Source organism: Podarcis gaigeae (genome assembly GCF_964106915.1).
Source record: "Podarcis gaigeae genome assembly, chromosome: 7".
NCBI classification, from domain to species: Eukaryota; Metazoa; Chordata; class Lepidosauria; order Squamata; family Lacertidae; genus Podarcis; species Podarcis gaigeae.
The window spans coordinates 79,425,426-79,442,492 of record NC_139683.1 but is presented as its reverse complement, the minus strand read 5'-3'; the positions used below and the strand labels follow the sequence as shown (position 1 = coordinate 79,442,492).

General features: G+C 43.5%; 1 protein-coding gene across 1 annotated transcript in view; it reads right to left on the bottom strand.

Moving 5' to 3' along the window:
- The window catches only part of DAP (death associated protein), a 35,369-nt gene extending 19,306 nt beyond the window's left edge, over positions 1-16,063 (bottom strand). The window contains exons 1-2 of the mRNA XM_083749732.1: positions 15,735-16,063; positions 11,275-11,377 (exon numbers count right to left, since the gene is read on the bottom strand). Coding sequence (XP_083605858.1) covers positions 11,275-11,377; positions 15,735-15,789 — 158 coding nt within the window. The 5' untranslated portion in view covers positions 15,790-16,063. The remainder of the gene's footprint in view (positions 1-11,274; positions 11,378-15,734) is intronic.
- Between the last annotated feature and the right edge of the window lie 1,004 nt (positions 16,064-17,067).

Here is a 17,067-nt window from a genome sequence, read left to right as displayed (position 1 = left end):
GGCGGTTTGAATCCCCGTGATGGGGTGAGCTCCCGTTGCTCGGTCCCTGCTCCTGCCAACCTAGCAGTTCGAAAGCACGTCAAAGTGCAAGTAGATAAATAGGAAGGTAAATGGCATTTCTGTGCACTGCTCTGGTTCGCCAGAAGTGGCTTAGTCATGCTGGCCACATGACCCGGAAGCTGTATGCCGGCTCCCTCGGCCAATAAAGCGAGATGAGTGCCGCAACCCCAGAGTCGGTCACGACTGGATTTAATGGTCAGGGGTCCCTTTACCTTACAAAAGTAATGCCTCCTCTTTCAGTTGAGCAGCCATAATTTTTCTCAACACTGTATATTCAAAGCACAATATTTCAAGTTCAATTTAAATACTGAATCATACCTGACCTAATAGCTTATACAGAGTGACAGAATTACATTTGTCAGTTGCCCATTACCATTGTAACTCAAGTATTCAAAGAAGTAAAACAGTAATTAATTAATATACTGATGGGGGAAGTGCAAAATATGCACATTTCACAGGATATATTGATTTTAGACGAGAAGTGATTATCTAGCTTGAAAACATTTATCAGGTTCCCTTTAAATTAAGAAACTGAACAACAAGACGATCTCATAGTTTTGGTTTGTGGAGTATTCAGAGATTGCTGGAATTTGACAGGTGTATGGACAACACACTGAAGAACTCTTAAATCCAGCCATCATTCCTTCTACCACTTCCAAATCTTCATTCAGGTATGTTTCAGAAGACAACGTGCAAAAGGTAAGTAAAACGTACATAAAGGAAGAAGCGAAGGCAATTTTGTTTAATATGCTAGAATATAATAAATGATGATCAACCTTACTACAAAAATAATACAAAGCTGAAAACTCCAGTCTAGGAGAGCTCAGTTACTCAGCTGATTGGTGGTTTCTTGACAGAACTTCAGACTAAAACTTTTTCACTCTACATAACATTCACAGGCCATTCTGGAAGAATCTGAAACCAGTAGATTAAACTGGAACCACTGAGTAATGGCCATTTGCTAATACTTTAGCAAATCCATTCCAAGCCACTCTATGTGTACGTCACCTGCGTCTTTCCTACACATCACATAAAACCCTAACTCGTCCCCCTTCCCCCCTTTTCATGTTTCTCTCAGATAGATCGTAAGTTGTTCAGAAAAGGACTGTGTAATTTCTGAATAGCATACTGTTAGTATCCCTCAAAAGGTAGCATATTTTAAATGAAAACAATGTATGAAACTTTCATTTTAATCCGGTTCTGCAAGAGAGCATTACAAAAATGGGAGGGCAATGTGCTAAAGGTCTTTTTCCAGAGCAAGCAATGCTGAATGCTGAACTTAGCAGCTATAGATCAGAGCCTTACCAAACAAGTAGTACCTCGGGTTACAGACGCTTCAGGTTACAGACTCCGCTAACCCAGAAATAGTACCTCGGGTTAAGAACTTTCCTTCAGGATGAGAACAGAAATCGCACGGTGGCGGCGGGAGGCCCCATTAGCTAAAGTGGTACCTCAGGTTAAGAACAGTTTCAGTTTAACAACGGACCTCCAGAATGAATTAAGTTCTTAACCTGAGGTACCACTGTATCTTGGTAACAAGATATGTGCAAGTCAAGCAATACTTACCCAATGTCAAATGAATATGCCACCCCCCCCCCACCTTGTGTGGTCAAGTAAAGCTGCAGTGGACACCAGAAGGAGTTTTAATTTTGGAGCCTTTCAGACAGCTGGCGATATGGTAGATATAAGAAAGAGCATGCAAACCAGAACAGTGTTCTAACAAGACTGTGAAGTTCTGAACTTTCTTCTTTAATTGAATGGCCCCTGGTATCCCAAGTAGCAGAGCAATTTTACTGACCCCAACAGCATACCAAAAGTGAGTGATGTTTTGTGTATGTGTGTGTTTTAAAAGGAGCATGAGTCAAGAGGGCATGAGATCACGCATTTATGGGATTTGTCTCATTAAAGGAGGCTGCACAATCTGTTTTTTCTCACTGCGCAAGAAAGCTAAGAAAAAGATACTACCCTGGGTATAAAACATACACTGGGTAGATGAAAAGCTTGCAGTAAATTTGTGAGAGATCTGTATTCTTACATAAATGTGCTTCTAAACAAACACTCGCTGAACTGTGACTTGAAGGACTAAGTATGTCAAGATTGTTTGGGGGGTATTGTTTTGTTGTTTTAACTATTTACTTGTGTTTTTACTTTGTATTTTATCCTGTGACTCGCCCTGATGAAGGGCGGTACACTGGTACCTTGGGTTAAGTACTTAATTCGTTCCGGAGTTCCGTTCTTAACCTGAAACTGTTCTTAACCTGAAGCACCACTTTAGCTAATGGGGCCTCCTGCTGCTGCTCCGCCACCAGAGCACGATTTCTGTTCTCATCCTGAAGCAAAGTTCTTAACCCGAGGTACTATTTCTGGGTTAGCGGAGTCTGTAACCTGAAGCGTATGTAACCCGAGGTACCACTGTATACAAATCTAAATAAAATAAAAGGCAAATATTAAGGGCAGAAACATCTCCACCCTTTTCATTTATTAAAAGCTGCTGCTATAAATTAGGATGCAGTCTTTATGCCCAATTGTACACAGTTGAGTAAACTGGGCATAATCAGATGGAAACTGGATAAGCACATCTGAACGCAAATGGAATCTGCACATGTGCTATTGTGCTGTTGTATAATTTCAACTGAGCCAATTGTGTGAAAATGCGCGCAACCACCTGCCTTATTTCAGATGGCATGGGGCCTTGGAAGTAAACAAGCCAGGATAAAACCGTGACTTCAGATCCTGCCTCTTTGGGAAGGCATCGCTTGAACCAAACACAGTTCCCAGAATTCAGATTCTACATTGACAAGTTCACCAATTAAATGCCACCTTCGGCCTGGTTTTCAGAAAAAAAGCAGATGAAATGGTAAACCTTTTTCGACTATGCCACTTCAGGCTGCAGCTGGCAAATGCCGTAAATAAATGTTCATTCACAGGAAAAATTCTCTCCATGCAGAAAAGTGGATGTCGGGGCCTCCTCCTCAATATGCAAAATAGGGGATTTTTATTTAATTATTATTTGTATGGGGGCTTGTTCAACCATGCGACTCCCCACTGGCAATCTGAAGTGATATACAATCAAGTAACAGGTTTATCAATGCATCTGTTATTTGTGAGAAGTAGGCATTTGTATAAAACATAATCATGTTGACTGAGCACAATGTGGTAAAGATGCCATGGTATTACAGTGAGGCAGAAAACAGCAAAAACGTGCGCTTTTAAATGTATGATTGCGTGCAGATATGATTTCATATCAGGTTTTCAAAGCATAGCCTGCATACCTTATTATCAAGCTTCAACAATGTAAGATTAGGATATCTGGGCCTACTTTTAATGAAAACCTGTTGAATTGCGGGACATCAAATTAAAAAGCTCTGAGGGCGAAACCTGTTCTCTGCTTAAGGTGGCATTTAGAAAGAGTATCTTGGCTCATTTCAGTATCAGTTTAAACTATTCAACAGGTAAAAGGACATGAATTTGACCCAGAAGAAATATTTAGGTAAAGGTAAAGGGACCCCTGACCATTAGGTCCAGTTGTGGCCGACTCTGGGGTTGCAGCGCTCATCTCGCTTTATTGGCCGAGTGAGCTGGCGTACAGCTTCCGGGTCATGTGGCCAGCATGACGAATGAGAGCAGCGCACAGAAACACCATTTAGCTTCCCGCCGGAGCGGTACCTATTTATCTACTTGTACTTTGACGTGCTTTCAAACTCCTAGGTTGGCAGGAGCAGGGACTGAGCAACGGGAGCTCACCCTGTCACGGGGATTAGAACCGTTGACCTTCTGATCGGCAAGTCCTAGGCTCTGTGGTTTAACCCACAGCGCCACCCGCGTCCCCAAGAAATATTTACTCCGGTTAAAAACCCTTTTTTGCCACGTATACTAGAAGCAAGATCAAAAGTCGGGGCAAATTTTTCCCTTTGTAAACATCTGTATATCCAATATGGTGGTGGAAGCCTGTAATTTAGGAGCTATGGGCAGAAGCATGGCACAGTGGTGTCCTTAAATAGAGTAGCACTCACAAGGAATACGGACTGGGTGACAAATCTGAAAAATGCACTGGCCTTCAAAGCTCTCTGTCACTATTGGGGGTGGTTAAGCAAGGTAACTGCAGAGAGGTCATTTTGAAAGCTACCAACAAACAGATCAAGAGAACAACTGGAACAACTTGTTCTACATCCCCTTTAGTTGCTGGGAGCATTCTGTTCACCTTGAATATTTGTACTACTTATCAACCTGCCTTGGGGCAGAAGGACACAGAGAGAGAACAGGTGTGTTTGCAATAGTTAGAATTTAATTTCTGCCACACAACAGTAACTTTTTCAGATCTAGAACTTGCCTTGAACGTCAAGGTCCAAGATGGACGCCACTTTTTTATTCTTTAAATATGTCTGTTTTTGTACCCCTCCCTTTCCCCTCTTCTTTTCAAACCAAATTAAAAACAAAACGATGCCACGAGCGAGAGCATTCGACTTGTGGGTCATGACCCAAGCACGCTGAAGATCAATGGTGTAAACTGCTGCACTAAAGGCATGCCAGAATCAGAGCATGCTTTTGTGTGTGCTTTTAATACAGTGGTACCTCGGGTTACATATGCTTCAGGTTACATACGCTTCAGGTTACAGACTCCGCTAACCCAGAAATATTACCTCGGGTTAAGAACTTTGCTTCAGGATGAGAACAGAAATTGCGTGTCGGCGGCAGCAGGAGCCCCCATTAGCTAAAGTGGTGCAAATGCAGTGAGTCTTCTAGGAGCATTCCAAAGTGTTTTCTAGGCGCCCTGAAGTCAACATGGTTAAGAACCTAAAGAACTGTGTACAGTGGTGCCTCGCAAGACGAAATTAATCCGTTCCGTGAGGCTCTTCGCATAGCGGTTTTTTCATCTTGCAAAGCAAGCCCATTGACAGCTTAGTGGATTAGCGCTATTAGCGGCTTTTAGCGGATCAGCTGTTAAGCGACTTATCAGCGGATCAGCTGATAAGCGGCTTAGCGGCTTAGGAAAAGGGGGGGAAAGGGGGAAAAACCCGCAGGAACTCGCAAGACATTTCATCTTGCGAAGCAAGCCCATAGGGAAATTCGTTTTGCGAAGCGCCTCCAAAACGAAAAACCCTTTCGTCTAGCGGGTTTTCCATCTTGCGGGGCACCACTGTACTAATCTCATGGAGGTCTAAAGGACAACGGGCACACCCACTGTGGGTGGTGCTTCCATGCCAGCTCCTGTCCCATCTTCGTTTACAATGTCACAAACACTTGAACAGAGCCAAGGATTTGCACCGTCGTAAACACTAACAAATTTATTCCTGAATAAGCTTTCATGGATCAGAGTCCACTTTCTCAGTTCCAAAACAGTAGCTGAGCCAATGGTTATGGAAGACTCATTTCAATCAACTGAAGCAGATATTTCACAGCCAAATAAACTATGGGATTTTCAAACACCGCAGCCTGAATTGATCTCAGAGTCGAGCGTTTCCCCCTCCGCCAATCTTTTGTCATATTTATCTTTTTGTTTGTGCAAACTAGCAAGCCTACTGGTTCCGTGCTTTCATTTTATACCTCATTTGCCTCAAAACGATCATAGTCCTTATCCTAGCCAATTATCTAAAGCCGGTTTTGACTTTGAAATATAGAAGATAAACTATAGCAGCAATAAATGCACAAGCAAGAACCACAATTTTGGATAATAGCACCACTGAGGAAGCTCCCTTTCTAGCTCAGATCAAATAAATGCAAACAATCTTGTTTGTGAAAGAAAGAAAGAAAGAAAGAAAGAAAGAAAGAAAGAAAGAAAGGAAGGAAGGAAAGAAAATGCCTGTTGAGGCCACCCATATTTCTTTGCTAAACTAATTACTGGCTATATTTCTTGGGGCACACAGGAAAGGCTAATAAAGGCTTTAATAATTAAACAGAAATGCTGCCTGTTTGTCCTTCAAGTGTATCTGTTGCATTAACTTTCTAGATTTTGACAGACAAGTCGGCATGTAATTCTACGCCTGCCTCATGCAAGCAACTCCAGAGGCCCAATCCAACAGTTATGATCATTTCAGTCTAAATAGCTCAGAATATTCCACCCCCCATGTCACCACTTGTGACAACAAATGATCTTGCAAAATGATCTATTGTCCTCTCAGGAATTCCTAATCTAAGGTTTTAATTAAAGTTCTTCATCTTAATAAATATGACACGGCCAAGCAACAGCCAGCGTACATACGACTGCCAATCAAAACCAGGATCTGGCGCTGAATGAATAAACGAAGTGAGAAGGAGGGCAACTGCACAAAACCAGCTCTTAAAATAATAGCATAAATGTTTCATTTTTTATCAGAAACACGGAGGCTGAAAATCTGTAATATTTATTTAGGGGTTTTATATACTGGGCCAAGTTCAAAGTCAATAAACAAACTAAGATGAGACTCCATTATGAGTTTTTCAATCACGCTAACTTACATTCAGGATTTATTCGCTCACCATTTGTTAAGTTCAACACAATTCTTCTGCCATCCACAGTGCAGAGTGTGAATGCAGCAGAGGAGTGTGATTAACACTATCTTCAGTCTGCCTTGTCCCTACGATCAAATGTTCACCACAGTGGTAACTACGTGTCTGTCTGGAGTGTAGAACTTCAGACTACAAGTTGGGGCTCATATAACAGAACATGAGTTCCTATTAAAAAAGGATCCTGCACATAGACAGTGGAGAAGGGTAGATTAGAATGTCTACATCAGTCCATTTATGTGTTGAATCTCTGTCAGGGGAAGTGGCTTGGTATAAATAAATATACTACTAATAATAACTGAGTACAGTTGTACCTTGGCTCCCAAACGCCTTATGAGTTGAATGTTTTGGCTCCCGAACGCCGCAAACCCGGAAGTGAGCGTTCCGGTTTGCGAACGTTCTTTGGAACCCAAATGGAACCCGACGGGGCTTCTGATTGGCTGCAGGAGCTTCCTGCAGCCAATTGGGAGCCACGCTTTGGTTTCCAAACATTTGGGAAGTCAAACCGACTTCCAGAATGAATTCTGTTCAACTTCTGAGATATGACTGTACAGAATGCATAGGCCCAAGCCATGAGAAGCGTACTGCTCAATGTCAAGGGAGAAAGCTCCTATGAATCAAGCCTAAATGTACAACCCCATACAAATCTTGAGCGCCCTGCAAATAGACACAAACTGGGCCAAGAGGGGAAGGTTAGGTGCCCTTGTGGGGAGACACTTCCACTAAGTATATATACCCTAATCTTTGCCAACCTGGTGCCTTCCAGATGTTTTGGACTACAACTCAGTTCCAGCTAAGAAGTGAGAGAACAGGGCTAGACCACATCTTGATTCAACACTCTCCATGAATTATTTTGAAGCCAATATATTAACCTTTGTTGCTCTGCCAACAATTCAGTTGTTATCTTTGGTTGGTTATCTTCTGGCTCCCCACTTTAATTAGCTGGGAACTTACCCATTGGCTAAGAACCTAATACAAATAATTCTCTAAAGGTTATTCCCACAAGACTACCCTGGTAAGATTACTTTTAGCAAACACTTACAATTCCTTAAAACTTCATGGTTTTTCCCAAAGTAAACGGTGGGTGTGTACAATGTTCAGAGAGAGGAGAAATGATCCTTGTTGTGTGATTTATTTGTTTTTTGGCAAATGGAAAAAAAGAATCTGTTTGAAATGTTAGTCATGACTAAGGCTGCAATCCCAAATGTATTTACTAGGGTCTACTGTCCCAACAGGGACGCGGGCGGCGCTATGGGTTAAACCACAGAGCCTAGGACTTGCCGATCAGAAGGTCGGCGGTTTGAATCCCCACAACAGAGTGAGCTCCCGTTGCTCGGTCCCTGCTCCTGCCAACCTAGCAGCTTGAAAGCACGTCAAAGTGCAAGTAGATAAATAGGTACCGCTCTGGTGGGAAGGTAAACAGCGTTTCCGTGCGCTGCTCTGTTTCGCCAGAAGCAGCTTAGTCATGCTGGCCACATGACCCGAAGTTGTACGCCAGCTCCCTCGGCCAATAAAGCGAGATGAGCGCTGCAACCCCAGAGTCGGCCACAACTGGACCTAATGGTCAGGGGACCCTTTACCTTTAACTGTCCCAACAATTACAATGGGACTTACTTCTGAGTAGCCATTTGCAGTATTGCACTGCATGCAAAGTCCCACTGAGTGCAATAGAACTTAACGGCAGCTAACTTGATCTGGATTCAACCCTTTGTGCAATAGCCACCCCAGTCTCTCTGGCTGCAGCCATAAGAAGATTTCAAGAAATATACAACACTTGTGCCTCCGCATTGCATGCAAAAGATTCCAGGATTAATCCCAAGCTTCTGCCAGTAAGTGCAGATCAGGAATGGGGAACATATGGTTCTCCGTAGATTGTTGGACTTTCAGCTATTAGAAACATACAGTATAGACATTTCGCTTGCACCCCTCCCCTTGGCTTGATGTTGGGGGGGAAAGAACCATCAATCTTTGTTCAAAATTTATTACTAGCTTGTATTCATTGCTCCTGATTGGGTTCTGTATTTCAAAGGACCTGAAATGAAGAGAAAACGATACCATTCCCTTTTAACTGCAAAGTAGGGGGTTGCTCTGCAATTTCAGGCACACCTGGACATTATTGGCTTCCTGGCTTCCTGCCAGTCTGGCTTTCCACTTGGATAAGGACTGTGCTTTTGGCTTTGTTTAATGATCTTTGCCTAGAGGTCGATGTGAGAAATTGTACCCTACTGGCTTATTACATCTTCATTCTTTGCTTGATGCTGTTATCCATGAGGCGCTGTTGATTCAAGGGCAGAATACAGACGGCGCTCGTGGGAGCACAAACCTACCTGGAACAGCCTGACCAGTAAACGGATGACCGGCACATAGTCCTAAATAATTGTAGATATACAGCCTTTTCCCTCCAAAGCGCTCCAAGTGTTTCGCATTGTGAACAGTGGGAGATTCAAGACAGGCAAAAGGAAATGTTTCTTAACACACAGTTAAGCGTATAGTTAGAATATGGGATTTGTTGCCACAATAAGTGGTGAGAACCACCAATTTAAAGATGGCTTTAAAGGGGGATAAGACAATGCGTGGCCATTAAGTCTACAAATGGCTACTAGTCATGATGGCTATATATTACCACCAAGATCAGAGGCACCTTGCCTCTGAACACCAGACACTAGCGATTAACAGCAGTAAAGGCTGCTGTGCTCATGGAGTTGGGAGGGACCCATGGGTCATCTAGTCCAACCCCCTGCAATGCAGGAATATGCTCCCATACGGGGATCAAACCTGTCACCTTGGCGTTATCAGCACTACGCTCTAACCCAGGCATAGGCAAACTCGGGCCCTCCAGATGTTTGGGACTACAATTCCCATCATCCCTGACCACTGGTCCTGTTAGCTAGGGATGATGGGAATTGTAGTCCCAAACATCTGGAGGGCCCGAGTTTGCCTATGCCTGCTCTAACCAACTGAGATATTGCCGAAGTAGTCATGATCTGCTTCTGGGGTTCACAAAGGCATCCAGTTGGCGCTGTGCTAAATGGGTCTTTGATTTAACCTAGCACAGCAGTGTTACGTTCTCCTTAAGTATTCGGGTAAAATAATATTCATGGACCTTGAGTACTTATTTTATATGCATTTAAATGTGCACTTTCTGTATTGGTTTCCCCCCCTCTGTTATCCACTGGGCAAATGTCAGTTGATAAAAAAAGGTCAGCCTCTTGGCCAAGCTGACTAAATGCAAGCAATATAAACATTGCATCATATTAAGAACACCACATGCCTCTGTGGTACCTCTGAATACCATTATCCTAGGGATGAAGGGCAGAGGGGGGAGGAGTGTAGTTTTCATACCCCATCCAAGTTTTTCATGCAGGCATCTGGAAGCCCACGGTAAGAGTGCTGGAACAGATCAGTTCAGAAGAACTTTTATTTGCATCAGCCACTAGCCATGGCAATAAAATAAAATAAAATGTACTGAAGATAAGAGGTAAAAACTTAACTATACAAAATACATTTTGGACCTTTACATCAATAATCAATGAATAGATCTTATTCTAATTGCCCCTGCCAAATGTTTTGCTGGGAGTGCTGGATTACGAGGACAGTTGAAAAACAGAAGGCAGTTAACATGGGGTGGGGTGTCTTTTTAAAAAGTCAACCATCAAATAACCGTTTAAATGTAAAACTTTAGATTCTAACCATTAAAAGTCTTAGGAAATAGCACACACATTATTGGCACGTTTTTGAAATCAGACGTTTCTTTTTATAAATCATATTCCCACCCCCCATGCCTATCTGACCAATATGGTTCTATGTAGCAAAACATGAAAAAAACACCAAGTAAATAAAGTCCATTTTAATTTCTACTGAGTAAGTAGCAGCGGAAAGCAGGAAAAGACCTGTGGCCAAGCAGATGTGTGTGAGAAGTGAGACTCTCTGCTTGTGCAGTTATTCCATGCTCAGAATCTGGAGGAAATCACCAGAGGTTTATAAGCTGCTACTGGTCCCATTCATTCCCTTCCTGAACATTTTCCACTAAAGCCTATTTCAAGAAGCCCCTGAATAGCTCTGTGCTCATACAAGAAATGTTTACCTACAGCCCTTTCCCTACATATCTGCAACCCCACCTCAATCTTCAATAGACCACCTGGCTTGGCTGGCCCAAAGGTAAAAAGAAGTGGCAGCCAAAACAGATTTTAAAAAGAAACAGGCAAACACACACCCGCCCCCACCAAAGCAGGAATTCTATTTTTCCAACTCTTTACAGTTCTTACTGAATTCTCTACTTTGCATCCACCTTAGATGTCATTGAAAACTGTCATGCAATCACTTGGATTAGCATAAATAAATGTGGATTGTTGAGTGTGTGTTATTATATTTAGGGAGCCATTCTATGAACAAGAACCTTGCGTAAAGGGAACCAGAGTAAGTTCAGCTAGTATAAAGTTACACCAGATCCAGTCTAAGTCCCCAGCCCTACCCCCGCTCTGCTCCTGCTCCCAGATCACCCCTTTTGGGGGACTCACACCAGCCTCAGCTCAGCTAGCTGAGCCCCAGCTGAGCAACTTCCACAGCTGCATCTTTGGCTGAGACGGCAATCTGTTGCATTTTGGCAGATCTTGCCATAGGGCTGCCTCCGTGTTCACCCAAGCTGTCCAATTCCCCACAACTGTGCTTTGCTGGAAAAAGAGTAATCGCCTTGCTCATTTATAATAATACACATGATGGAAAGGCCTTCACCTGGTGCCAGGAGTTTCCCAATCCTCCTGTTCCTTCTCTTTCTCCTCTTTGGTTTCTACGACATGTGGATGTTTCTGCACGATTCTCATTCCACCAGCTTTGACTGCAACAAAAATAAAGGGGCCTGTCAGGTACGCTGCATGATGGCAGGCAAACACATTAAAGCCACATGAAACATTAGAAATTAGTACTGCATCATCAGAAGTCGCCCATGAGCATTTCTGATGGTCCAAATGGACCAGATATTGTGATGACCACTATACAAATGCTGTTTTTCGTTCTACGTAATTGTGAGAATGAAACACAGAAGTGATACATTATTTTCATTGTACTGCCTGAGAGGAATAGAAAATAAAAACAGCAGTGGTTTTCATTTCCTATAACTCATATTCCAACAGCAGGAGCTTCGAGCTAACTGCTCCTTATAGGTAACTTCAATCTCCCTCAACCTTTTAGTTGCACGGCTGAGGCCAGTACCAAGCCTGCTATAAAGACCACCAAAACCAAAGGCTTTCCTTTACAGCCATGCTATTATCTTACTTCATTTCTGCAGTTTCCGAAAAATGAATTTAGACTTTTAAGCCATACTCAGCTTCACTCCTACTGAGTCAAACTGCTACAATGCATTTAACAGATGAGTACGGCGGCACAAACCAGTTTAGGGAAAATCTAATTATTAACGTTGTTTTCGCAAGGACGGTGCATCCGAAACAAATCAAGACACTTGAAAGTGCTTGTTGGAAACAAAGCCTGTGAACTGTATTTTGGCTGCCGATAATGTTGTCTGGATTTGGGATGAAAGACTCCCAATATTTTAACTCCAGTGATTAATTTCCCAGGGATTGTGGGGGGACAATCCAATCACTTGCAGTTGGTGGCAGCGTGGGATGTGGGATAAATTAAAGGTAAAGGGACCCCTGGACAGTTAAGTCCAGTGACGGATGACTCTGGGGTTGCAGTGCTCATCTCGCTTTACTGGCTGAGGGAGCCGGCGTACAACATCTGGGTCATGTGGCTAGCATGACTAAGCCACTTCTGGTGAACCAGAGCAGCGCACGGAAATGCCGTTTACCTTCCCGCCGGAGCGGTACCTATTTATCTACTTGCACTTTGACGTGCTTTCGAACTGCTAGGTTGGCAGGAGTAGGGACCGAGCAACGGGAGCTCACCCCGTCGCGGGGATTCGAACCGCCAACCTTCTGATCGGCAAGCCCTAGGCTCTGTGGTTTAACAGAGTAGTCAACATTAAACTACAGTGCATTTACATAGCTGAAAAGCACTAGTGTGAATTACTACATTACACAGGACATTTTCTGTTGGAAATCAGTGAGATATCCCTCAATCCATTGATCATTCTGAAGAACAATAGCATTTCCCCCAAAGATCCAGATTCCCTTCAACAACAGTTCCCAGAACTACAGTATTTTTTTAAAGGGTGTGTTAAGACTTCGAAATCTTCCATCTTATTTTTGAAAGTGCTTAGCTGGAGCCCAATATTTTGTTTACTAGGCCTGTAAAAACATCTCCATCTTTCGGACTGTACTGATGCACATGAACTATCTTTAGGCTGATTGCCTAGACCTTACATGTTTTTCTAAAGCAGAGGGACTTGTGCTTGTTCGTCTATAGGGACTTGTGATTGTCCTAAGTGCCTATTAACACAACACATTAATGGGCCCCTCTTCCTCTCTAGGGTTGATTGGTAATTTCTGTCCAGGCTACTTCTCTTGTTTTCCTCTCTGCACATGAACACCACAATCCATTGCACAATTATGAGCACTCAAATCTCACTGAAACCCACGGAGCTTGAGTCCACATAACAAATGTGCTAGATTGAGCCTAAAAACACTGTGCAGGATTGCCAGAAGCAGAGGAAAGCCAAGAAGCCACTTTGGGGCAGTTCTGGAGAAAGTGAAGAAGTGGGAGCACACACACCGGCCCTTAAAAAAGCAGTATGCTCACAGCTGATTAACTAGGGGCCACCCATTTTCAGAGACAATTTCTGAACAATTAACTGTGCAAAGATCTGCAGGGAGAGGGAAACAGGAGGGGGCAAAGTAGTGCCACACACTGATTTTTCAACATTTCCCTCCAGTGTAATTTAGCCAGTGTTCCTGAAAAAGGAACATGGCAGGGGAAAGGGGAAGGGAAATTGGCCGGCTCCTAAGCTTGTTCAACACAGTCATATGACCTGGCAACCCAGCGTAAGTTAAGATAGCAAGAAGGGTGGTGTAACTCAAAGAGTACTTTAAAGGCTTGTTTTTCCTAGGCTTAGGCCAGCTCAACCACCAGTAGCCTCACAGCTGAATGAAGTCTGGTTCTAGTATAACTTTGTGCCGGCTTAATTTGCACTGGCTTGCTTTATGTCTGTTTCTTGTGGATACAATTGATCTCTCAATGTACGGTTCAGCTCCTCAACACCACCAACACTTATCAGCTGCTTACCTAAGCAACAGCTGGTCCTCTCTCAAACTACAGAGCTCAAGTCAAACATGCCCCTTCTACAGCTCGCAATAATTTTTACTTGTCCTTCTACATTGCCTTCAGTTTACACAGTTCTTTATATATAGTAGAAAGGGGGGGGGGATACTTAGAAAACAATTAGAAAAATAAAAGTATTCTTCACTTCCAGGAAATTAAAAAGGACTATAAGGAGAAATCATTGGTTCCAATTGGGGGTCTGTGGACCCCAGGAGATCTGTGGCACCATTCACGTAACAAAAACTACCATAGGGATAGGGAAAATTTCAAAAGTAGGGGAGTCCAAGGCTTGGCTTTTGACAAACAGGGGGTCTGCAGTACTTAGCTAACTGGGAACCACTGTTCTAGATCTCTCGCCTTCCTCTATCATAATGAAATTTCTTTAAACTATTTCCCTTACTTTCAGCATAGGACTTTCAAGATTAAGGCATCATGAAACAGTGGGGTCATACAGGTCAAGAACAGACTGGGAAGGTTAAAGGTTGAAGTAAGAGAAGTACTGTCTGCAAGTGAGCAATATAATCCAGGAAGATGAAAGGGAAGTTAAATGAAGAGACACTAAAAAATGCAGTTCTTGTTTTTCCTTTGGTGATTTCTGAAATCCACAGGGTTTACAAGCACAGCAGCTTCAAGACAGCTCCATGTTCAGAATACTGTATTGCACAATGTTTGGGAAGTTGCTTAAGACTTTGCTCTGAACAACAAATGTTGAAGTTAGACAAATGAATAAATCAGCATGTGGACACAAAGCCATTACATTCCTGTTGCTCAGGGTGGAGGGGAATGTTTTTAATCTTTTTCTACTGAAATTTTTGCTTCAGGAGTTTTTACTTTTTTTTTGAAAATCCAACAATAATTTATGAAAAGCACGGCAGTAATTAAATCAGTAGCAAGAATTTTCTGCGCTTTCATGGAAAGATTAACACAAAATAAGAAACTCGCTTACTTTTTTGACATTTTGTTTTAACCTCTAGTTTTAGGACATGGCAAATTCTTTGGACAGTCACTTTGGGGATTTTTTTTTTTTTGAAGTTTTATTATTATTTTTATACTGTTTTATTTAACAGCAGCTTCAAATATTGCTATTGCACAGAATGTAACTAAAGTGTGTCTAGGACTGCAGCCAACCTGAGAATAAGCACTATTAAACTCATTGAAAAAAGCTTATACAATCTGGCTGCAATAGTACACAGTAACTCTCTATACTGTATTATGGCATCCACACACACTTTGCAATGTCCTCTGTGCTATAGTGTCTATAAACTAGACTCCTATGAGGATCCACCCGGTGATGTCAAAGTGGCTTTTCACAAGACACTTGCGGGATCTGTTTTCTTGCATACGTTGGCATGGCGTCCTCAAGTGGAAAGCGGGGAATGGACAAAGTCCTACTTTGCAGAAGTTTCAACACCCATAGGCCATACAAAACTTTTGTTGCTTCAAGAGAGGCGGAAGGAAGCACGTATTAACAGTGCAGCACCTTCTGTGCACCCCGATGTTCTCAGCATGTAGACAGTAACGTTGCAATCTTGCTTACCCGGAAGAAAGCCCCGCAGCTTCAACGGGGCGCACACTTTGGGCTGCAGCCGCCCCCGTCACCTCAATGAAAATGGGCTTGCTTCTTGTGCTCAGAAAAACAACAACAACCCCAACTGTGCTCCAATGGGGCTTGCTCCCAAGTAAACGTGCACAGGATTTGCAGCTTTAAAAAGAATCGGGCACCCGCCTCCTTCCCTGATGCGCACACAAAACATGTCCACACAACCACACCCCGGCCCACTCTTCATTTAGGACGACATGCAAATATTGTGTATGTGTGTGGGGGGGTGTGTGATTTTTAATTTTAAAAAACTTACCAGCTTCCCCCTCCTCCCCTAATCACCCCTCCCAACAACAAACTCCCGTTTGGCCAAGCCAAGATCTGGAGAGGTGGAAAGAGAGAAGGAAAGAGAGAGAGATCGGGGGAAGGTCAGCAGTACCAGCAGGAGGGTGTCCAGCCCGGGTCTCTGTTTTGACTTTAGGCGGCGAAGACATGCTCGCTCGGAAGCTGCTGCTGCTGCTTGCTGCAAATCAAGAGTCAGCCCCAAAAAGCTCAAGCGCAAAGCGGCTCCTCCGGCAGCGTCCTCAGTTGCCAACGTGGCCTCTGGCTGCGCACGGATCTGTCGTCAGAGCGCGCGGCGAAGCGGGAGGAGGAGGAGGAGAGAGAAAGGGACGCGCGGAAAGAGGAGGACGGCTGCTCCTTCCTCTTCCTGCGAGCAAGGAAGGCGAGAGAGGCGCGTGCGGGCGGCTGCCTCCTCCATTCTCTCTCCACCCCCCCTTTTTTTTGGCTAGGGAATCTATTGCTTTGTTTTACAGATAGGTAGCCGTGTTGGTCTGCCATAGTCAAAACAAAAAAAATTCCTTCCAGTAGCACCTTAAAGACCAACTAAGTCAGTTCTTGGTATGAGCTTTCGTGTGCATGCACACTTCTTCAGATAGTAATTCTTCAGATTGCTTTGTGTTTGTTTATTCAGCTCACGCAGTGTATACATTGCAAAAAAGAAGAGCGGTTTGCAAAAAGGGGGAAATCTAGGGTGGAATTGCAACACAGAATTGTAGGGTTGTTGGAAAGGGACCCCGGCCCCGAGGACATCTAGCCGAACCCCCTGCAATGCAAAAAGTTAAAATGCTAAACCAGGTTTATGCGTCCCATCTGTCTCCAGAGCCTATGGAGAAGTTGCACCTTCAGGGGCCTAAGTTGGAAAGTTGCAGCCCCCCCCCCGTGGCTGTAGAGATATCCAATATGGGAGATGTTAAGTTGTGGGCGAGCATATCAGACGACACAGTGATTCTTCCAAAGCAGCTCTTTATTTGTAAGCTGGAACAGAACTGAACTGAGGAGCTCAGCCAGCCTGCTTATATAGAGCTCCACTAGAATGCAACAGTAACCATTTTCTGTAACTAGCCAATCACAGAACGTCACTTTCGATCCTTCATTTGCATACAAACTATCCAATCACTGAACGTCACTTTTGATCCATCATTTGCATAACTATCTACAGTATCCCCCTGCTGGCCCAGGGTGAGAACTTCAGTACATAACAGGAGAGACATGTTTTGTTGCAGCTGGGGCAGCTGAAGGTGTTTAGTTGTCCGATGCAGGTGTGCCCTTTCATTTGCACTCCTCCCAGTGGACATTCCTCCTCTGGTCACTGCTGTGGATACACAACCTGACTGATGGTTTCCATGTGCTGTACAGTGGTACCTCGGGTTAAGTACTTAATTCGTTTCCAGAGGTCCATTCTTAACCTGAAGCACCACTTTAGCTAATGG